This window comes from Zonotrichia albicollis, chromosome 5, assembly GCF_047830755.1.
Source record: "Zonotrichia albicollis isolate bZonAlb1 chromosome 5, bZonAlb1.hap1, whole genome shotgun sequence".
Classification (NCBI taxonomy): domain Eukaryota; kingdom Metazoa; phylum Chordata; class Aves; order Passeriformes; family Passerellidae; genus Zonotrichia; species Zonotrichia albicollis.
In genome coordinates, this window is record NC_133823.1 from 52,207,511 (window position 1) to 52,232,230 (window position 24,720).

The following is a 24,720-nucleotide window of genomic DNA, read 5'->3' on the forward strand; positions in this document are numbered from 1 at the left end:
ATATTAACCTCTCTTACTCCCTAAAGCATCTCAGAATTTGACATTAAAACATATGCACCCCTTGTTTATTATAGCAGAAATTCCAGAAAAGCTGCTTAATTTTGACTTATGAAAATTATATTCGGGGTCTACTTTCACTGAAAGCCAACTGGAAAGCAAAATTGCTTTTGGAAAGCGAGAAAAGAATGTCCACACTGGGCTGCAATGGGAATTTTATTCTGAATACCCAAATTGATTTGGAAATCCCTTTCAGCTAAGCAAAAAGTTCTCCAGATCATCACTACACATCTCCTTACAAGAATTTCTTGGTTAAGAAAATGTTTTATTTCTAAATATGGATGCTAGTTACAGTATCAGCACATCGGGACAATTACGCAAACCTCCCAGAAGAGCCAAAGCCCACCCTGCATTTCAGCAAGTATTCACTGGTGTTCTACTCAGCACTACCCTACAGTAAAAAAGCCAGACCAGCACAAAAATGGGAGTGGCACATTTGATCAGATTACAAGTATGATTCCTTTGTACCAATTTCATCCTTTTCAGTGGTAGCCAAAAAAGAATAAAAATGTCCTCTTGTGATACTATCTACAAGACTGCTTTTTATTAAGGGAAAATTTAAAAAAAAACCAACAAAACAAAACGTCCTACCCCAGTCCCCCCCACAAAAAACCCAACACCCCAAAATTCACAGAAAACAAAAGTTCATGAAAATTATCTTTTACTCCAGTGAGAAGTGAATGCTATTTCAGAGCACAATGTATGATACAGCAATGAAGCACATTGAAGCCTCCACAAACTCATATTAAGAGTATCTGCTGACTGAGCAAGTGCAAGTATTTGCACATACAGGCATATTGCAATAGGCTGGGCTACACAATAGCTCATTTTAAGCTTTTTCTTTTAAACCGTACTCTAATCTCTCACAGGTACAAATAACTCGGGATCTGTTTAAATGCTATGCTGCAGTTAGGGGTTACTAACTTGATATAGCTGCAAGTTAATTTTAGGATCAATTTAGGATGAGCTGACCGTTTACAATTTAAAATACAGCCTTATCACTGGGATCATTTAGGCTTTCTTCCAGGTTTCGCCTTCAGCTGTTCACAAGAGCTGAACAAGGGTTTGAAGATGTTCTATTAAGAGCGTGCTGTAGATTAAAGCAATGATTTAAATAATCCAAACTAAACAAAGAAAACCCACAGAAACACGCCTCCTGAAACCAAGTTTAATTCTGGGTGGAACCTGCCAGCTTTGCAGTTAAGATGCAAGAAGCTGTGACTGTGGTGATTCTCTGCGATTCTTCAAAAAAAGACAAGCCAACCTACAAAGGGATCCTCAACAATCTGTGCCGAGAGACACAAATAACCCTCCAGAACCCAGGGCAAGCGCTCAAAGACCCACGGCTCTACCCGGGAGAGCGCTGTGGGACTTCCCACACGGCCAAGCCTCCCCAGGCTCCAGCAGCACGGCAGAACCGAACCTACAATAACACAAACTGCTCCATCAAGGTCATCTTGTTTTGGCCCTGCGTGTTTGAAGGCAGCCACTTTCCGACGGAGCCGAATATGAAATATTCATGCTGGCTGCCGGAGCGGCAGACGCCGGGGGCTGCGGGACTCTGGCTCCAGGGGCGGCAGCAGGGCAGGGCAGGAGGGATGGCCGGGGTTTCGGCCGGGTTCCAGCCTGCAGCCCCCACGCTCCGACACCCCGAACACCCGGCAGAGCTGCGCTGCCGCCTTCCATCCCGGCGGAGCCCCGCCCCGCACAAAGAGAATCCCCGTCCCGGTTAGCTGCCTCTCCCCCGGACTCGGTGCGGCGACTGAGAAGCGGACGAGGCCGGGCTCACCCACAACGGTTCAAGTCCGCGCCCGCCCCGACCCCCGCGCCCCGCAGCTGCCCCGCTCCGCTCACCATGAACGCTGCGGTCCCTCACGGGCGGCGGCGCCGGAGCCCCATTGCCCGCCCCTTACCGCGGGCCTGGCTCCCGCCGCCCGGGCCCGCACGGCCTCGCGGGCCGCCCGCCCGCCCCGCCCGGGCCGCCTCCCGCGGGTGGGTCCGGCCGGGCCGCTCCGCCCCGCCAGCCGCGCTAATCACCCGCGGAGCCGCCGCACAGCATCGCTTCTCTCCGCCTCGCCCAGCGCTGCCTGGGCACGCACGGCACCGCCTGGCACACGCCTCCCGCCTCCCGGGCCGCCCCGGCAGCCCGGCCCTGCCCGGTGCGGATCCGGGGCCGTGACGGACAACACAAGCCTGCCACAAGCTCGTCTGCATCAGCCGCAGTCTTTGTCAGCTCGGCATTACGGGTGCCTTCAGGACGCAACTGCATCCCTCAAACACTGACATCCCTGTCCTCTGCTTTCCCACACTGCCGCTTCCCCTCCCCGCGTCCCTGGCTCCAAGCCAGGCGTTTGCTTGTACCGAGTCCCGCTCTGCCTTGCTGAGACAGCCTCGGTACCTGTCCGAGGTGCAAGATCAGCTAAAACTCACCAACCCCTACATCAGTGCCGAAGGTGCGATACTTCCCTTCAGCATAAATATCTTTTCAGTACCACTCATGCTCTGTCCACCTCTGGCAGCTGTAAGAGATAGATATATAAATCTCTTCTGCAGTTAGGACAACTTCCACATTACCTCTTGCTAAATATTTTACCTCAATCCAGATAGATTATCAACCTTAATTTTAATTTGTTTAAAGGCTCTATCATTTAATTCAGTAGAGACATCCAAATTGCTCTGGCTTCATCTTTGGTAGACCTGCATTTTAAAATATTACCTATTGACCTGCAAGTGTTGCCATTTTCTCAGCTCTGCACTAAGGATTTCATATTCTTAAGCATCACTGACTGTGGTTTGCAGCTGCCAGGGTGAATTGCTCATGATCTTTTAATCAAAGTCTGACTCTCAATCCCAAAATGATCAGCAAGGACTGATCTGAAAACAACCAATCACTTAAGTATTCTGCTTTCAATGGGTGGCTTTGCAGAATGCTAAATTATTTTCTCAGAATTTCTAGGTGTTATACCAGCTATTGTTTTCAACTTGTGACTTCACATCTATTTCACAGATTCAGTGATAGAATACCAAGTACAGAACAGTTCACTGTTTAGAAGTATCTCAGCTCCATTCCCACCAATGCCAATTAGTTGCAGACACCTGCCATCCAAACATCTCATGTCAAAGCAAAAGTCAGCACAGCTCATGAAAAACATTACAGGCTCCGAACTAAGTTATCACATATATCAAAAAAAAACATTCATGTAAAGTTATAGCTATTAACTCAGGCAAAAGGCAGCTCCTGAGGAAGAGCACCCTTGGATGGGCATTGGTATTCCTGCAGTAGATGTCTGTGCTTTCCCACTGAAAATAGGATTATATTGCAGCTCTTCTGTAAAGCAGACCGAGAGAGAGGGATGCTGGTGACACAGGGTAAAAAGTGAAGTACTCCCTGTAACACAAACCACAGCTGGCCACATGTTAGAGTTGGTAGCAGTCACTATTTTTAGGTTGCTGCATTTACAACAGTATCTGAAACTACTTAAACAGGTTGTGCAAAAGATTTAATTGTATTTTATTTTTTCCACTGGCCTCACCCAGCATGTGAAATAAGAACTGGACCAGATTTGCACAAGCAAAAAGAAAACTATTTTTTCCTGGTTTTTAAATCTTGCCACTATCTCAACAGTGCTTCAACAGTTCTCTTCCATTGTTTCATGACTGTCTAATGCATCTCCACCTGAAATCTCTTCCCTTTTCTAAATGAAATAGTTTACCAGACAAATTTTAGCTGGTGCACACCCAGCACTTCACTGCCCCCCACCCCATTTCTGTGCCACCATTAATCAGCCATGTGATTGCAAACTGCTGCACTGCAGAAATGACACCACCAAACCCACACCTTTTGTTCTGTTCCATTCATTTGGTTACTCTGCAATGCCTGCTGTGGGGCAATGTAAACATGAAAGGAATATGCAGCAGGACTACCAGATCATGAAATTTGTTATGGTCTTTGGGTTGGGAAACTAAGATCTGATTCTTCACAGGGCACCAGGCCAGAAAGTAATAATTTTAATAAAGACCCTTATATTTACAATAATCAAAGAGAATTTAAGGAGACTGAAACCATAGGCAAAGATCAGATTATGAGACTATCCTTCAAAACCTAATGGAGAATAAATACATACTTCTGAGTTCAGATAATACACTCTCAAACAATTTCTTAGGGATCTTTACATATAACTTTAAAACCAGTACAGAACTATTCTGAAACGCAAATAATTTATTAATTACTGATTGTCCTGGTTTAGGACAAATTAGGGGGAAATCTCAAAAAGGGAGCCCCCCCCAAAACAGAACAAACCTCCAACCACCCTTCCCCCAACACCGGGTTCGGGAAGGAATTCCTCGGAGGAGCAAAGTGGAAAACAAAACCTATTTATTTACAAGTAACAAAAAGAACACTCCCCAACACAAGAAAAGAAAAGGGACCAGACTGTGTTGTGAGGGCGCCGAGCTTCTGTCGCAGGCTTCGGGTGTCCTGGAGCTCTCAGGCCAGATCCGGAGCCGGTCCAGTATCTTCAGGGGAGGGTAAGAAAGAGAGAACAAAAGAAAAGGGAAAAAAAGAAAAAAAACCAGTGCAAAAAAAAAAAAGCAGAAAGCAAGCAAGCAAGCAAGCAAGCGGCTAGCCAAGCCAAGCAGCAAAAACCCAAAACGAAAAGTGCCTGGGCACACCCTCCCCCCCCCATCCGGCCACAGCAAGACGGCTGGGGGGGGGGGGGGGGGGGAAGGCACAGCTGCCAGACACAACACACGATATTGGGATAAAGGCTGAAGGCTGTCACCCCACGACACTCCACCCCTTATCCCATATCGTGAACATACAGTAAAAAACTTTCATTTCACTTACTCACACCTTTGACACTTACGCATTTCTCTCATCTTACTTGCTCAGACCTTTGACACTTACAGTTTCCTTCTGTATCACATTCAACAAACAATGATATTCATATATGAGTCTCATCCCACAATCAGGTCTCCCTGAGGTACACACCGTGTTGTTCCATCTTTCTGCATTATCCACCATGTATTACCTGGTCCTTGAGCAAAGACAATCCCACGGATGGGTTTGTCTGTACTCGAGGCAGGGTTGATCCATACTGTCTTTCCCAACAAACCTCTGACATGGGCCACTGGGGCTTTATCCCCATCTACTATATTAAGGAGCTCAGACTGAGCAGGACCCGCTCGGTTGGTGGAACCTCGAGTGTTAACTAACCAGGTAGCCTTTGCCAGATGTTGCTCCCAGTTTCTTAAAGACCCCCCACCCAATGCTTTTTAACCTGAGAAATCAGAACTGCACACCCAACCTGTACACTTTAGCGATCTGCCAAGCTCTAAAAATAATTAATGGTTCAAAACCCATCAGCCCTACTTGCTTTACACAGCTCTCTGTATGTGTATATATTTATGTTTAATCCTCTTACATTAAAGAAAGGATATGAGCAGAAGATAGCAATGACATGACAGAACTTGATGGTAATAACATATGTATGAAGTTTTATCTTCTACCAGGACATCTTTCTCATCTTTAGTAGCACAGTATTCTCCTGTTCTTTACTTTACAAATTAGGAATGCCTAAGCAACATAAAAAAGAAGATACTATGGCCAGGCTGTAAAGAAAACCTCACACTATTTGTAGGCATAATTTCAAGTGCCCTGAAATTTTCCTCTTTTACCCTGGGAAGCAGCTACTTTTTCTTTCAGATTACAGGGGACACACAACCTGAGCTGGCAACTGATGTGATCCCACACAATCACACTAAAGTTAATTGAATAAAATAATCCATACATGTTACGGAAAGTTACGAGTAAAGCAAAAGAGTGAGAAGCCACATACTGTTTTGCAGCCCTGTGCTCCAGCCACTGGACTCTTTTAACAATTTTTCCATATACATATTTTTATAACATCATATTTTGAGTGAGATTTAGATTAAGGAACATTTAAAACCTAAGTATAGACAAGGCCAGGTAAGTTCTTCCAAAAAGAATAACAGCTTGCTGTTTTGAAGTCTGTTGCCTCTAATCATTCAACGTGCTATGTATCAGGTGGTTCTCACCCTCAGGGTTCACATTTCCCTTGTGCTATATGTAAATAATTTAAGTGGGTTTTGGTTATATAGAGTGACATGCTTCATTAAAAAAAACAAAAGGAAGGAAAATATTTGAAGTACTCAGAGACAAAGCATACCATGAACCATTTTGCTTAAGAACAGCTTTTTACTGTCAAAAGCAAGATCTTCAGTCAGATTGTGCAGTGTAATGTTATGAGTGACTCCAACATGAGTCACAGTAACACCAAAAAAACAACACCCTCCTGTTTAGAACCCTGCAAAGGACACCATTTAATCTGCACATACAAAAGTGTGCACACTTTCCCTAGCTACTGACACTATCTGGTACACTGCAGTGTTAATCAAATGGAAACATCTGCAGGAAAGGCCTTCAGCAGGACAAGCATCTGGGAAACGTCTGAGCAAGAAAACACAAGCTAAATGGCTGCTTTATTTTACTGCTATTTTCTTGTGAGCACCTGCCAGAAGAAAATGCTATAAACACCTGGTTTCAGCATATCCCATTAACATTACTTCCAGGGACTGGAATTCCACTGGATACAGACTTCATGTGGAAATGTAACTTTACTTAATCTGTATGCCCACTCACTGATCTCTCCACCCTTATTATCTGTGTAGGGTCAGCATCATACCCTTCCAAAGAACCTCTCAGCAACTTTTTCTTCTGACATTTCACATTAGTGCTGATGTTGCAGAAGAAAGCCTACCTTTCCTATCTAGTCCCAACACTTCTACTGTGGCTGAAGATCATGTCAGAACTGTCGCTCTCATTCTGAGAGACACTAAAATAAAAGGACTCTCCATGCCACATCAACCTGATGCTAACACCACTCTGAAATGGCCAAAAACCCAGATTAACTCCAGGATATAGAGGAAAGGATTCACAGGAATATCACATTTCATCTTGCAAGTTCTCAAATCAGCTGCAAGTGCCAATACTTGTAATCTTCAACACAGTGCAGAAGTCCCCCAGGAATGCCTCCCACTTTGCAATGCAAAACAACTTGTATTTTATGGTGTTCAGAGACCGCTCACAGCACACGGTCACTGTTTCATTACAAACAGTTGCTTTGTAGATTAGTATGTGCACACTTGCATCTAGCTCCAGCACATACACCATAGTAGTGTAGGGAAAGATACTTCACTTGATACTTTCAACCATATTCTACTTCTCTCCTGCTTTTAAATCTCTCTGCTAATCTCCCTTCTGCTTCCTCATCAAGACTTGGGTATCTTTAAGGGTCTCAGATCCCTTCAAGTTTAATGCTTGTCTGCCCTTGGAAATTACAGAAAAATAAGAAATAAATCTACTGCATTAAAACCTCTGAGTGTTTTTTGTCCACCCATGTTTACTTCTCTGATCCCTGAAATTAACTTTGAAGCCATTAGTGATGCCAATTTCTTACATGCTTAATAAAAGCTTCTTTTGTACTTATACTGAGTGTGCACCATATTTTCTCTCATCTTGGCCAGTTCCTTGTGTATTGCTTTTTCTTTTACAAAAAAAAACCCCTATATAAAAATGTAATATTCCTGAAAAAAATCATCTTCACAACTTAAAATTCAGTCTTGACAAGAAGAAATTGTAGTTTTTTAAAGCTACACACAAATATAATATATGAAGGAGGGCAACATACCTTCGTAGTGTTGCTTAAAGTGCTGACTATTTTCAGGCTTTAATGTTCATTAAAAGCTGTGTCCACTGAACTTTGTCATGCTCAAGTGACAAGTTCTCAATAGAGCACAAGAAAATTATGTGGAAATACTGACGGGCATGAAAATTTTCTAATAAAATCAAGGTAAAAAATAGGACCAAGAATCCTCAGAGAGAATAAGAACATAAAATTAGCTAGTCTTCCTTCAGAAAGACTTCAGGAAAAAGCACCAGTCTGGCTTTTCAAAATCCTTACATCCATATCTTCAGGTACTGTGTGTTCAGGGTTTCCACCAACACACAGTACCTCCATTCATTTTGCAGAGCTAAAGAAAATCAGCTTTATTTGTTGCTGCTAGTGAGCATGGTAAGAGTTAGCCTTTCAAAACCTGTATCTATCCCCATTCTTCAATTTTAGATGAAGTTTGAGATGTATAAACTGGAAGATAGACAAAGAAAACCTTTGGGTCAAGTTTCCTGTGAGCTTGCTTCTGCTTAACACACAATTAGCACAATGAAGTCTAGCAAAGCTTTCTCAATTTTACATGTCAGCAATAGAAATGTTCCAGTCCAGTTAAAATAGGCAGTTCCAACATTATATTTAGGGGCTACACACCTGCTTTCAAAAATTTATTGCTAGGTCTGCTTCACAGCAATGCTTTGCCAAGTGTTTGTGCAATTCAACAGCCAAAGGCACGTGGGGTTATTTACAGGCTTGGTCTCTTCAGACATCTATTTTCATTCAAAAACCCATGAGGGGAGGGGGGAACCTGAAAGCCTCCTGTGTATTGCCAGTGGAAGGTTACTACATGGAAAAAAACTTACTGCCTACACAGAGAAGTAAGCGTTTAAGCATCTTTCTATTACCACTGGAAGACACACAAATACCAGCTGCATGATGGATTCTTACTTAACACAAATGAGAACAAACTTCCACTGATGTATGAGCTGTCCTGAATAGTTATAAACTCTGGCATTGAATTTTTGGGGTTAGAAAGAGTTGTGTATTTGATACTCAAAAGTTGATCAATTTTCCAGGAATTTGTGGCTTCCTGCATTTAAAAATAATCTTGTGCTATCAGCATTCATATTCCAGTTAATGCTAATTATCAACATGGGCTACAAAGTAACTGTTCCTATTGAGACAAAGGGAAAAACTTCAAAGCTCCTGCACTTCCCCAAAACATGGCACCAGCATTGAGACAGACCCTGCAGCAGAGACCAGCAGCTGACACTGCAACTGCAGCACCAACCAACCAAGCTTGTATTTCTATTTAGTATCTGCACTCCTGAAAGCACATACTTCTCCTCCAACACTGCCTGCTACACCTCTTCAGGATCCCTCCATCTCCCAGGGCTTTTGATCCCCACAATTTGCAAAGCATTCTAGAGAGTGAGAAAGCTAAAATAAAAGCTTTAAATTTGGAAAAGGATTTCAAAAACACTTTGTAGCTTGTCATATCTATTTTCTATGTTTTCTATTAGTCTAATGCTTGTAGTATATTTTTGTACTTGTAATATAATGTACTTTCACACATTGTTAACATATGGAGAGAAGTTCCAACAGGATCTAAAGCAGCAGTTTGTCAGCTTCACTCTGCTAGATTATGATATCTGACTGAGTCATATTAAATGCTTTTATTAAAATACTCAGGAACAATCATCCTGACATAGTTTTCATTTACTGTGAATGGAAGTTACTACTCTTGCTTTTTCTGTTTAAACATGATAGTATTTTTGTTTTAGGCAGGTCATTTTCAAGACAGGACAAGGGCAACACACTCTTTGTAGATTAATGCAGCCTACTGGAATTGCTGAATGATCTATTTATTACTGTTCTTGTTGGAGAAAAAGAAAATACTTTTTAGGACATCATTGACATATTAGGTTTCTTTTTGTCCTTATTTATATTTACCTTCACAAAAGTTAGATGCCCTTTGCATTTTATTACAATAAAATAAAGCTATTTGAAACTGGATCAGAAGGAAAGATACAAAAGAGCTGTGCATTCAGGCAACTTGCACGTTTTGGGTTATAATTGCAAAGTGAGGAAGTTAGTTACACCTTTATTTCCAGGGAATGTAACAATAACAGACATAGGTTAGACTAACTTTCTAACTATACCTTCTAACACTGCACTTGCTTCTTCCTGTTAAAAAAAGGAACTCTGTGCCACACAGATCTAAATCCTGCCTTTCTGAAGGCTGACAAATAGAAATGAACCCAACAGTGGAGAACATGGGAAGTGACTCATTTTCACCCTTGGACTTCTCATGCAGAACACAAAATAGGGACTACACATTTTCTAGCTTCAAAGTGGCAGTGAAGTCTATATGCAAACACTCACCCCATTGGCAGCTATAACATCAGTCACAATGACACACCAGGCTACCCAAAGAAAAACAGGAGACAGTGTTCCATCCAGAGCTGTAGCTCTGGCTCCTGCCACAGCCAGCAGCCAGCCTGAACCGACTACTTCCCCTCCAAAGGCCCTAAAGGGGCCATGGGAATGCAGCAAAGCACCGCTCAGAAAAGCTCTGTATTTTTAGCACAGCTGGCTATCAGCAGAGGCTGCAGATGTGGATGTGGAACAGGAGGAGCAGCTCCCCACACTGCACAGATTCCATAGAGAACAGGAGGAGCAGCTCCCCACACTGCACAGATTCCATCCAGGAACAGGAGGAGCAGCTCCCCACACTGCACAGATTCCATACAGGACAGGAGGAGCAGCTCCCCACACTGCACAGATTCCATAGAGAACAGGAGGAGCAGCTCCCCACACTGCACAGATTCCATCCAGGAACAGGAGGAGCAGCTCCCCACACTGCACAGATTTCACCCACTCATGGAATTTGTGTGTGTGAGGAGCTGCTGCCTCCTGTTCCAGGGGCACAAGCACCTCCCCACATCAGCACTCTGGGGACTCTGCTCTGCTCTGGGCCTTTTTTAACCTGGAGAAAACACACTGCTTATAACAGGAGAGTTCATCAGTGTCTGCTTAAAGCATGGGCTGTAATAAATTATTTCCATATTTCTTGCTGGGTGCTGTTGCTTTGAAACTCCTTTCTATCTAACAGATCCAAGCCAGAAAACAGACTTTGATAAAACCAGTTTACTTCACCAATCAGGATTATAGCTTAAATTGAGTGAAAATTGAATTATAATTAACCCAATTCAACTTACAAAGTTTTTTCCTATTGTAATATTATAAGCTTTACTGTTCATCCCATAACAAAGCATCACCTGTGAGCCAAGCAATTTATTTTCCTGTTTCAAGAGCTCATTTTCACTTTATCATGTGCTGCAGAGTGAGCCTCTTCAGTACAACTGATTACAATTGACTGGAACATTGACCCCCTCCTCATATAGTCATATCCTAATTATTATAGAAAAACATTTGGGAAAATTATAATCCCCAAGTTAAAAAACACAGTTATTTTTAGTTATTAAGGAACTACCATTAAAATTTTTAAATATTCCAACATGGACTATCAGCAAATGAGATTATAAAACATTTAGACCTGAATTTTTGATTAAAGATTGTAATTGAAAAGCCTCAAGTGTTATATGTGCTGAATTTTACCAATATTGAAACTTAAAAAATAAAGATATTCCATTCAGCTCTGATTAGAATTCATATAGTGAAAGCTAAATCTTACAACCCTCATAGGGCCAAAGCACACTTAGAAAAGAAAAAAAAAACAAAACACAAAGCTTGCTGATTAAAAATTGATTTTGCTATTATAGAAAAGAAAATTAAAATAAATACACTATATAAAAAAAAATTGAATTTCACTGGGGATGAAAGCTGTAACATGTCTCTAGGATATAGCCAAAATCTGGCTTTCCTCTATATACCTTATTCTTGTAATACACAAAATCTTGATTGGCCACATGCAAACAAGTTCTGTGAAGACAGATCACATGAGAGAGACAACCAAATGATATGCTGGTTACTTCTTGAATTTTAAAACAATTTCTTTAGAAGAACATTCACTAACAAAACTGGGGGAAGAAAAGTTGCTGCAAATAAATGATATTTACATATACTTCTGTGCTTGCCAAACTTGAAAAGACTTTCTAAAAGAAATGGTGGCTGCAAAGCTTAGTTCAGTTCTACAGTCTACTGGGAGAGAAGAGAACTTAACTGCAGTGGTTATTCTTGGTGAAGTTCTGTCATCTGACTGACTTTGTGCATTTTCAAACACCAATTGCAAAAGCAACTGGCATAACCAGTTCTGCTCAAGCAGAATTCCTGAAGAGAACTGATATAAAACATTAATCATGCAAACCTCCATTGCAAATGCGCTTCCAGCTTCTCCAAGATTACTCATCCTGACAGCTTCTAAGTTTTAAACATTTAACTGGATAAAAACTATAAAAAAGCTCTCAGTGACCCAGTAAAGCAACCCAGCCTGAGCATATGCCAGTATTGCTTCTCTATCAGAAGACTAATACTCACATATATTTTCAGCATCAAAAACAGGACAAGCAGCATCTTGGCTGTAGTGGTTTTAATTCCTATACTGTTAAATTACAGTATGATGCTATGCTGTATATACACTTGCTGAACAAGAGAGTGCTATCAGAAGAGCTTTTACAGGGCCTGAGGAAAGGCTCATGTGCTCACAAAGCCTGTCTGAGCATTGGTTTGGTGAGGGGGCACCTAAATCAGGCTGTGCTTTTAGATGCTGCTGAGGCTCAATTGGTGCCTTACAGCACTACTCATGACTCAAAGCCTACCTGTCAAAAATAACTTCAAAAAAGCACCAAATCATTTAGGAAGGATTAGTTACTGTTACTCAAGAGTACTGCAGACAATTGTTTTAGGCTGCAGTTTTGCCAGAAACTTGCTAATGGTTGGATGCCATACCACACTACTAATTTAATAGTGACTGTTTTGTAACAAATACAATAATTCAAAGGTGTAATGTAAGATAGTTTGGATGCCAAAGAAAAATATTCACAGTACCAGAAACAACCACAAAATGTCAATAAATTATTTACCCACTTAATAAAGAACATGCACTACAACAAAATATACTGCTAAATGTCAGAGTACTGCACTTACTAAACCTCTTCAATTTTGACATCAAAAATCTTTGGTGGACACTTCAGAACAACTAATTGTGTCAAGACAAGCTGTAGATAAAGTCTGAATGGTTGAGTACAGTGACAAGTTCAAAAAGCCACCTCAATTTCATCTTAACAGCCTGACTACAGCTAAGAACAGTCACATGACAGGTGGATTCCCAGAATACTTTACCCTGAATTAAGCAGCACCATCCTTCAAATCAGCATTTGCATTTCACACACAGCAGCTGGTTTTAAAGTTTCACTACATGGTCTCTTTCCATGCAAACATTACTATTCCCACAGTCATCTGAACAAGGAAGTGACTACTGAAATACAGAAAAAACTCCAAAAAGGCTACATGCAATCCAAAAATCCCAGACCAAGTCAGACTGAAAGAGGCTGTTTTTCTGCCACTGAAAGAGCAGCTCATGAGCTACTGACCATGTAGCTGGATTTCACAAGATCTTCCCCATTGGAAAGACAAATCCTTTGATTCACTAGACAAGAGCTTGGGTTCATCTCTAGTAGAACCAGTTCTCTGAAATGTTGCCTTCAACAATGCTGGAAAAAAGTGAGTTTCACTTAGGTTTTTTATTCTCTTATGACACACTAAGGGAGGCTCTTCATGCCTCATGTACTCAGTGTAATGACCAAGTGGAACACATTCTTCTGAACAGCACTGTTGCAACACAAGTAAAATTTCAACAAAGAGCCTTTTCTGGTACTGAAATTGTGTGCAACTCCAACAAACAGGCTGCACAGTCCTATTTACGGATCATAAACTTAACTGGCTTCTTCATTCACCACTAATCCTAACACAGAATTAAACAAATACCTTTTGTATTTTCTTTGGGTCTTTCTGTAAGTTTTCTCCAAGAGGTACTTTTCCAAACAATTTCCATCGCACATCATTTTGTTTTTCAAATCTTGCACTCTGCTTTCTGGTAAACAAATTCCTAAAAAAAAAGTTATTAAGAAAAAGGGTTGATTAATTATAATAAGAAGGATGAACATTTGCTAACCTTCTGTATCCTAATGATATATTCCAACTTCTCTTGTGGTTCTGCTGACAGACACTGTTTCCCAGCTTCAAAAGGAACATCATGCAGTATTATCACCATACCAGGCAAAGGATTTTGTTAAATTATAGCTTTTAGTAGATAAAAAAAGTTCATTTTCCAACTGTCTAAAAGTGGACACCTTTCTTTAGCATTCCTGGAGATCATTCAGCCTCACTCTTTAAAAAACAACTAAGAACCTCTTGCTGCACAAACATTCTTTACCCACCTGTTACAACACATTACTACCAAAACCAACAAAAACCTCGGAGACATGGTACCCTTTTGCTGTATTTGATCTGCTTTCACAGAAGATTATTTTTCTAAATAAGCTTAAAAACAGTTATCAAAACACATTAATTCTGAAGTCTCTCTGAAATGTCCAATATTTAGCTTTAACACTGTAGGAACAGTTAGAAAGCTAGACAAAAAAAACCACTGAAAATTAGATTAGTTTTATTGACATTGTTAGTTTTTTAATCATAAAAGAGATTTGCCAGACTTGCATCTTCACACCACAGCTACTTTTTCCAAAACTGGACACACAGCACAGACCAATCTTCATGATTTTGACAGCACTCAGCTCCTCCAAGAACAGATATTCTCCATGGCATGCCTGCATTGTTAAAGTAACCAATTTTCTTTTGTCCTACTGTCCAGTTTATCACATATTCAAATATGTCCTAGTTAGTTCTGTTATTTACTCACCTCAAGGCAGATTTTTCTGGAAACTGACTATTTTTTTTTTGCTCCCTCATCAAAATGAAAAGTAAATCCACTGAGACAAAAGCATTTTTCCTACTGCAATCAGCAGGCAGCTCCAGCACCTTCAAATCACAGACATTTCCATTCTGACATTTGTGCTTTTCCTTACAGTTACCACCTGAATGCCCTGTGTGTTGGTCCATCAAGTACACATTGTTTTTTACATAAAAAGTGTGATTGTTTGGGAAATAAAACTGATTTCACATTCTAGAAAAGCTGAATACACACCTGCAACAGGAACAATCTAGGCATTAGAAAGTTGTTTTTCTTGGTCATTTTGTATCAGTTGCCATGAAAAATACCATAGCTATACCAACAGAGATAAAACCTTGTGGGAATACAAGAGATATGTTTCATATGTGGGAAATAATTAAGGTCATAACATCAAAGTGCTGAAATATATTATAAAGTTAATAGTATGCACTGCCATCCTTAAATATGCATATATTTATACAAATTATCACATGCTTCTGTATCACAAGGGTACAGTTACCTTGAAATTCAAACCAAGAACAGATTATCATATTAAAAGATAAGGACAGAGTGTTTATGTACAGGAACCATGCAAGTCTATTACATCTGATGCCAAAGCTAAGCTGTAACTGTACCTCTCCAAACCCTTTCACTTAGGCCGAGATTGTAAGGTAACTAAAGCCTGAGAGGATGCTTCAAGCAAGTTCTAAAATGTATCCAAGAATAAAAGCGAAAGCATGGCAAAAATAACATAACAAAATTACTGCATGTGAACAGGATACACAATGCAAGACTGACTGGTCTTGCACAAGGTTTTTTTTCAGGTTGTTATTACTGCAAAAACAAGCAAAATCCAGACTCCAAACCATCTTCAGAGCAAACAAGAACTTGTAGCATCAGGGCCACTGGAAGAGCCCTGTAAGGAGGCACATCTCTGTGACAGCTCTGTGCACATTCAAATCCTTCTGCAAGTAAAAGGCTTTCATCACACTTCAGTAGCACTGCAATAACAAAAATTAAAGGCAATTTTCTTTCTATCTCTATCCACATTAGAGGTTCCTAGCACAAGTGTAAGTACAAGCAGCAACTCCAGTCTCCTCTGAGGGATTTTAAGAACAGCAGTAGGTCTTTACCCTCAAAGCAGAGTAAAGATGAATTGGAATGATAAATTCTAACAGCTGTCTGCTGCAAGTGCCTGCATAAAATGAACCAAATCTGAAAAGCCAATCTCACACACTTCCTCTCAACTCAATTCCACAATCCTATCTACTTTCCCTTTAGCAGCAGCGTCATAATAAATAATCTGTTCTACAGCTTATCTAGCAGATGGCACTGCACTTGTTCAGCTCACTCTTCTCTATCCCTACATTCTAGGGCACCAGGCATCTCTTCCTCCCTTTGTACTATGTCAGGGACTTACAGTTCACTTCTAATTTAAAATATATATATTCTGAACTGAAAGCAGCAGGCATGGTCAATATACAAATTTCATTCTGTACTGTCCCTTTCTTCCACCCTGTGTCTGGGCCTAAATCCCAGTGTTTGGTTGGTGTCCACACTCTTTACAAACTCCAGAAAGTCTCAAAACCCCCCAAAGGCTTAACATTATCAGCAGCCACAAATCAGTAAACTAGATGTAAAAGAGCAAACTACAATGTGTTCTTGGTTTGAGTGAGGACACACAACATTATACCCTGATATGCCCCACACTGAAACACAGCAAAGGTAATATATGCCAGGATGGCATGGAAGGAGCAGAAGAGATGTCACTTAATTTTCATCTGTTCTGAGAAAACTTAAGGGAAAAAAACCAAAACAAAAACCAACAAACAAAAAGACCCCCACCACAACCAAAAAAGAACTATGGAATGTTCTCTCGTTCAATTTCTTACAGAGCTTTGCAATAAATAAATCAGGACAACACCACAGGGTTCTGATAAAGCCACTACTTAAGATTCCTGAACTGAAAGTAAATCCTTAAAATATGCAACTGCCTTAGGAGGAAGTTGCTGCCATATATATGTCAGAGCAAATAACTCATAGCAAAACCTTTCATTTTTCTGCTGCTACAGCACCAAAAGGGATAATTTTTCTCCTATTTTTGCACAGCTCCCTCGGATTTTCAAGAAAAATACTAAGCCATTTCACTTCTGAACAAATTCACTTCAAAATATTCCACACTAAAGGTAACTTAAGAAGAGCTTACTAACAGAAAATGCACATTAACAAGAAGAAAAACTTCTCTTTTTGAAAAAACAAAACCCTAAACAAACAGATCTTTACTCTGAAGATGAGCCCAGAAATTCTAGGGTAAAAAATGTCAAAGCTTCATTACAAGTGTTTTAAGATAACAAAACTAAATTTGAGGTCCTGAATGTAAAAAAGTGCTGACATGACTTGAAAGAAAAGATTACATGATCATCATTAGTTCAGTTTCACTGTCCTCTTCCAAACTATCAGAACACATGATGATTTACAACAGGGATAGTAACAAGACCATCTGACATGATGCATGATGTCTGCAGCCTCATTAGTGTGGAGTCATTTCAATGGCATGGATCACATCTGCATTCCTGTTGTACGTGCCCACTGTTTTACACTAAGTATTTGTAGCTGCTTATTTTAGAAAAGCCAAGTACAGAAGTTAAATTGAGATCAAAGTACAGTTAGAAAATTGCTTTTTCACAGTCCCCTACAAACAGTATTTGGCACCAAACAGCTGTTTAACCTTGTTATTTTAATTGAGCTGTGGAGAGGGATTACCTACCTGAAGAGAATTTAATTCTAACTCCAGAGTTAATTTTTACATACAAAGAACATCCTGTGGTACAGGACAGAGATGGAACAATCTTTTGCTTGAGCCAACAGATATTGCATCACCACTCTATACTGATCTGCCCAGCTGCCTTTTCTGTGGGGAAAAAGAGGAAGTTAACACCAAGAGGCAAGTTTAGCAGCGTCAGGAAAATCTTATTTTTTAATAAAACTTAAGAAACAATTGCATTTTAGCTCTCTAAGCACTGCTAAAATCAACTTACAAAATAGCTGCTAATACATGCACTGCACACGTGTAAATTGCTACTCTTTAAGTAGCCTTGTATGCTATCATGATCAAGCTGAAGCCTCAATCAAATTTTAAAAATGTGTTTCTAAAGATATTAGAACAACATCAATAACAAGTAATCAAGTCAAACCTATTGATACAGCATCTGTTGGAGCGTTTTCAAGCTTTTGCTCTTTAAAAAAAGCATCACCACTGAAGAAAGTTTATCTAGTTCTGTCCAATTTTCTTTCCAAAAAGACAGGAGGTCTGCAACACAACTGCCAGCAATTACTGCTGCATGAGGAGTTGAGAGCAGCAGCTCCACAAGCACTCAGATACTCATTTTTTCCACATTTCAGCTGTGCTTTGCTCCATGCAAGGTCAGTCACTTCTTGAAGTCACCTCCTAAGAGGTGACTCCCTTCCACCCCATCCCCCTGTTCAGTACTCAAACCTATCCGCTAAAGCAGCAGAGACAGGGCTGCCATGGCTTCTGCTGCCAATTTACTCCAAGTCTTGAAGTCACTGCAAAGCTCCTTCCTGAAAAGTCTCAAAGTCTTCTCAAGCCAGGCAGGCCCAACACTGAGCTCATTCAGGTACCTCTGAAATTTGGTACCACCAGAGTCAAGGAATTGTTTCTGTGGCACATGTCACTGAAAGAACAGGAAAAAGGGATGGGCTCCCACAGGAGCTGTCAGAGGGGAGCTGAGCAAGGCAGGCACACACACCCCCCTCTGGGCTTCAGGCAATACACAGTAGCTTTTACTAGAAAGCCCAAGATGACCAGATTACTGAAACAAAAGGGTAGAAGAGCTTAGGATTTAGGAGTTTTTACAACCAGAGCATCTGGGTTATTCAGAAAATCTGAATTTCAACTTTACTGATGAGACTGTTTTGCCAGGGCTCCTTAGATGAAGTTCTGCAGTACTTGAACTACTGGCATGCAGCACAGAATCACAACTGCAAGCAATAGAAAAGTGAGATGGCAAATGCTGCTCTGAGATAGACTTACACTGACCTAGCACAGAGATTACATTTCCAAGTAAATGGATTCCTTACTCTTAAAACAATGGTTGGTGTACAGAAACACGTATGAAAATTGTCTAGAAACTGACCCAGCTCATGCAAACTGCAATTTCTTATCTGCATTTAACCAACACTGATTTCCAAATACAAGTAAATTTTTGTTACATGTTTTAAAAATACACACATCTCCAGTTCTCAAGATGCATGCTCCAAATTTTGTCTTTCAATTAAGATTATTTTCAGAAGGCAAAACAAATGGAATAGGCATGCAAATTAACTACTGGAAGGACTTACCAGTCTCATGAGCAAAACAGATGTAAAATAAGGACAGTGGAGAAAGTTCAAAAGGTTCAGTTTTGTAGAACAATTTTATCTCGTAAGACAATTTTTCAAATGAGTATCAGACTGGCATGTGTTCTTAAGAAGCAAGAAAGAAACAGAGGCAAGTCAGAGTTCATTTCAGCTGCTCCTGAAAGAAGACCCTGAAACTCCCCTGCTAACTCGAAACTCCACAAGGAGAGAGCACCAAGGTGATGAACCCCTCAGGCAGGCTGAGGCTCAGGCCCATGTATATTGAGATAAGCAAGCAGATCTGAATCATAAGAACCATTATCATAAGGTAAACCCACACTGAGCACACAGGCACTGAGACATCTCCACAGACATTACTGCACAAGGCATCCAGAAAGCTACACTGAAACAAGACATTTTAAATAACATACAGCACCTATTAAGCTAAAAATACAGTAAGTTAAAATTTATTAAATATTGCTGCATTGTCAGCAAAAATGTCCAGCCACCTTATCTGATGTGGTACTAATTTAATTAACACTAACTAGGAAACATTCCTAACAACATTATTTTCTTCTCATCTGCCAATGACTCTTTCTATTCTGTACTAATCATAACTTTTGCAACTTATCAATAAAAGAAGAAAAATTCTCACCTCTAGATGTTTCTAATCTGCTCACTTAAACAATTTCCAGAGACTGAGAAAATAAATCCTGAAAAATCAGCAACATATTCTATCAAAGGAATTTTTGTTACCTGATTAGTGAAGGAACAAAACTGACACATAAATCATGATGACTGGAGACTGATGGAGTTGAGAAGGCACAGTTGTCAGGAGACCCACCAAAGTCTCCTGAAATGCCCTAAATCCACATCCTCCAAAGGGAAAAGCAACAAGTGGTACCCATGACCCAGTAATACTGGTTTCTAGAAATAATTCACTAGATGCAGTTCTAACATACCCTCCTCTCAAACCCAGATCACCTCTCAGTCAACCTATACATCAACACAACCAAGAGACAGAATACCATCAAAAAAGTTCAAGTACTTTGGCTCCTGCCAAGAACCTCCATAAACAAGTCAGAAGTTATTCTTTGAATAAGATTCCAGAATTACATACAAAAGCAGGATTTGCAGAAGTTTGTCTCTGCAAGCTTGCCAAAGGTCAGACTAAAGGAAGAATAATGCTTGTTTATGGATAAACAAACCAACAGAAATAAAGCCAGACAGCCTACAAGCTGACCTGCCTGTGAAAGAGGTAACTAATCACAGAACAATGTTTTATAAATTCCTACCACACTTTATAAACAAAGTTTTCCAATCACTAACATTCCAGTACCTTCAGTAAGAATCAAAACCAATAACGCTTTACAGTGTAACAGACACCTGCAGGTCTGGACAAAAAAGACCTTCACAGTTGAGAGAAGCAGTAATACAATATAAGTTAGCAGTATAGGATAACTGATAGCTTGCAATAGGATAACTTGGAAATTTCTCTAGATTTCTGGCGAAAAGAGCAGGGTTTAATAATCTAATAGTTATAAAATAATTTAATATTTATCAAAACTACAGTATTCTGCATGTATCTTTCTTCTTACAGGTTCCCCTCATTTTACAGGGGAACAAAGTTGACTGCTCTGAAGTATCCAGGCCATGCAAAGATAAATCAGGCAGTAACCTGGAGAGTTCAGCTTTAGAACTGGCTGCAGCAAGCCAGGAACTATTTTGCACATGGATAACACACAGTGCTGGTCTACCATGCAATACTGAAGAATTCTCAGAAACTGGAGCTTCAGCAAGTAAGGACTGTCACACAAAATCAACACTCAGGTCCAGCTTCAAACAAATATATTAGCATCAACCAGCTATAATTAATGATCCTTTTCTAGCTGGCCAAATTCCCAGTTATTCTCATATTACCAGAGTAATTGAAATTCCATTCCTAAAATTTGAAAGTAGATGTCTTCATTGATTTGAAGCACTATTACCACACAAATAAAAAAACAGAATACATGAAATGTCATCCTAAGCAAAAAGCTGAACCCAAGTAAACTCTAAGACCTTGCAGCAACAGAAATTAAGTATGGACCTGTCTACATTAAGATCAAAAGCAAAAAGTGAATAAAAGCTCTGCCTGGTACCTACAAGACCATGTGTGCCTGGTGTGGGGCTCCTGGACTACAATAAAGAATTAAAAGCTGGAGAAAGCCCAATGGATGCCCACTGTGATGGCCAGGTGTTGAGGCCTGCACCACACAAGCAGGGATGCTGCCAAAGGTGTTTCCATTCAGCCTGGATGACCATCCTCAGAGATGCAATCAGGGAAAAACCACAATGAGGAAAAAACCCCAAGCTGCTGCAAGGCATGTTTCAAATGCATAAAAGGGGAGGGAAAAAACCCACAGTGGCAGAATATAAACCCTGAACTGTGCAGTGCAGGGAGGTGAGCTCCAAGCTGGGATGCACTGACAGCTGCTCAGGGTCCCCAGGAACGTGCTCTGGTGCTGAGGCTGCCCTGCACTGAGCAGGGGCTTGGGAACAGCTCCAGAAACCCCCTGAGCTGAGCTGCTCTGCGTTCCACACTCACAGGAGGCTCCTGCTCACCAAGGAGAGTCCTGCTCCTTGTCCTACCTCCAACTGCTGCCAAGTTCTTGTGTTTGTTCTGTCAGCTCCAAAGAGAAAATGACCCTAATACTTACTGAACGGGTTTTTTTATTATTATTCTTACTATATGGCTGGAGAACTTTGGAGGCATTTAATGACTAAAAAGAGAGACTTAACACAAATAAGGAATGGATTCAGAAAATTTATGGTTTCCATGTACCAGTTCTGTTAATAAAACTCTATGTAAGGATGAAAACTTCAACAGACTGTTTCTTGTTTGAGCCTTTTAAAATGTGCTTAAAACCAAAGTTAATATTGACTCCAACTCTTCCAGATTATGTAACACAGGAAGGGATACTGTGTAAATCAAAACATCAAGGAGCAAAAATTATATTTATTCCATTTAATTTCATCTTGCTCACTGCATTTTTCAGGAAAGAAAAAGTCAGCTGAACAATAAACAGTACTTTGATCAGATGGAGAGATAGAGCACCACACAGCAGTAATTGTGCTGATATTCTCCATTCCTCATGTCGTCTACTTCTCATAGCTCCTTTTAACAAAGAAAACACCAGTAAAGCTCTTGCAAATTAAATGAAGATACAAAGACCATCTAACCCACCCATTCATTAAACCTTCATAGAGACAGTGAATCAAAATGAAACCAGAGTTTAACTTCATTAATCTGAATTAGCTCCTAAAGTCTCAAGCACATCTGTGAGAAACTTTTGTAGTTCTCATTTTCTATGCCAAAGCAAGTGTGTGCAGTGCTGTATTGGGTTTGCATGGCAAAGTTTTGGTAGTGGGGGACTACAGGAGCGGCTGCTGTGAAAAGCACTCAGAGGCTTCCCCCATGTCCAACAGAGCCAATGCCAGCTGGCTCCAGGACAAACCTGCCATTGGTCAAGGCTGACTCCAATAGGGACAATGGTAGCTTCCCTGGCATAGCAGTTCAGAGGGGAAAAAATCTGCAGCACAACAGCAGCAGCAGCCAAAAGAGAGGAGTGAGACTATGTGAGAGGAACAGCCCTGCAGACACCAAGGTCAGTGCAGAAGGAGGGGCAGGAGGTGCTCCAAGTGCCAGAGCAGAGGTTCCCCTGCAGCCCCTGGAGCAGCCCATGGTGATGCAGCTGTGCCCTGCAGCCCATGGAGGCTCAGGATGGAGCAGAGATCCACTGCAGCCCATGCAGGCTCAGGATGGAGCAGAGATCCACCTGCAGCCCATGGAGGCCCAGGGTGGAGCACAGATCCACCGGCAGCCCATGGAGGACCCCACGTGCCTCAAGGACACTGACCCTGGGAGAACTGAAGCACCTGTGTCCCCTTGGCATGAGGAGCCCCCGTTGGAGCAGCTTTGCTGGCAGGACCTGTGACCCCACAAAGGAAGGGAGGGTGGGGGAAGCATTACAACTCAATGCTGCAAGCAACATTCAACACCCATCCATGTTAGAAATTGCATTCACCAGCCAGTATCAGACCTCTGTAATACTTCCCAGCAGCCACTAGAAAAGAAACATGCATGTGTCACCTGCTTTGAAGTAATAACTAGACCACACTAAGTCCTCACTTACTGCATAGCTTTGTAGTTACTAAAAAAACCTCCAAAACTCAAATTGTCATTGAGCAGATTTTCATTTAGTTTCTATAATGAACAAATAAGTTCAACAAGTCTCTTTGTTTAAAGTCTTGTTCGTGTAAAACTGTTTCCAGTTACTCAACAGCAAAACTAAGATATTAATCTACTACTCTTTATACTAAAGAGCCACATCTCAAAATTTAGTGAAAAGTTTAAGGCAGAACTAAAAGAACTGTAATTGTAAAGAGTTACATTATCCCACACAAAAAGGGAAAATAAGGATTGCAATTAATTTAGACAGTTTCAGTTCACAACACCTAGTGGAGAACAGGCCACATGACAAAGTTCAAAACTTCATTCTCTGAATAAGACAGGAATTCTGAAAACTGTATCATACAATTTTCAATCTTTATCAAAAGCAAAGGCTGTTACCTTTGTAAAATTCCAACTTTCCACCTGTGGAAGATTTTCTTTGAGAGAGAATGTTTATTTCAGAAAATTCAGAAAATTCTGCTGATTTCACACAGAGCTATGGTAGTAAATGCAGGTGGGGAGAGGACTTTTAGTCTGTCAGTTCCAGTAGAGAGAACAGCTTTCAAAGAACTATCCAAAACCCCACTTTGAAGACTGAAGCACCTTTCAGATGAGCACACCTAAATGCCTCACAGGCTGCTGAAAGACTGCTGCCAGCATCCTGTGTTAAACAGATCCTCAGTGCCCATGCTGTTCCCACACTGCAGCATGAGCTGGTTTGCCCTCCTCTCTTCCCAGCCCTTTTAGCCGCCTGCTGGTGGCAACAATTTGCTAGAAAGGCACGCAGGGAAAGCAGCAGGGAAGGACAGAAGTGCCACTCAGTTACTCCCATCCCTCCAACAGGGCAGGGAACCCTGTGGGGCAACTGCAGCCCCTGGGAGCCCAGCCCAGAGCAGGGCAGGGCAGCAGCTGTGCTGGGGGCCCTGCAGGCTCCCTCCGTCACAGGCTGGAGTCCTTCCCCACCAGCTCCTGGACAGCTGCACCTGCAGCTCACTCTGCCTTTGCTCATTTGTGTTAGAAGCAGTGACTCCTGTCTGCCCCACAGTGCACCCAGCTCTGTCTGCTCCTCTGCCCACACACCTGAGTCCTGCTCTCAGCCTCTCCCCCTGAACAGCCAGTACTCTAACAGGCTTCACTGAACAGAAACTTCCATAGAGCAGGAGACAGCATCATAACTAATATCTCAGATTAGTCAACTGCAATTATTATCACAATTTTCCTTCCCTCCTGTGGTCAGTGAATTCCCATTTTTGTAGACACAAAAGTGGGAAATCAGCACTACAATGCTCCTTGTCATTCCACCTTCTTTTTAATAGCAAAATTACAGAAGTACAATAAGCTGTCCTCTCATTAAAAGCAACAAGCTACAATTATCCATTAACACAGATGACTGACTTTTGCCATTGATGCACCTAATTCCTAAATTCAGAACTCCAAGTTATGTGTGACCAGTAATCTCAAAACATGGGTGACATATATGTGTACATATGTGA

General features: G+C 41.1%; 1 protein-coding gene across 3 annotated transcripts in view; it reads right to left on the reverse strand.

Annotated features, from left to right (window-relative positions):
• Nucleotides 1-24,720, reverse strand: part of TBC1D14 (TBC1 domain family member 14) — a 61,366-nt gene that overhangs the window by 26,188 nt on the left and 10,458 nt on the right. The window contains exon 3 of one of the 3 annotated variants that reach the window (XM_074541715.1): nucleotides 13,695-13,815. In XM_074541715.1, the coding sequence (XP_074397816.1) occupies nucleotides 13,695-13,815 (121 nt within the window). Of the gene's footprint in view, nucleotides 1-1,911; nucleotides 2,072-2,094; nucleotides 2,247-13,694; nucleotides 13,816-24,720 lie in introns of those variants that run through there. The other 2 variants (XM_074541716.1, XM_074541717.1) reach the window with 2 other exon arrangements.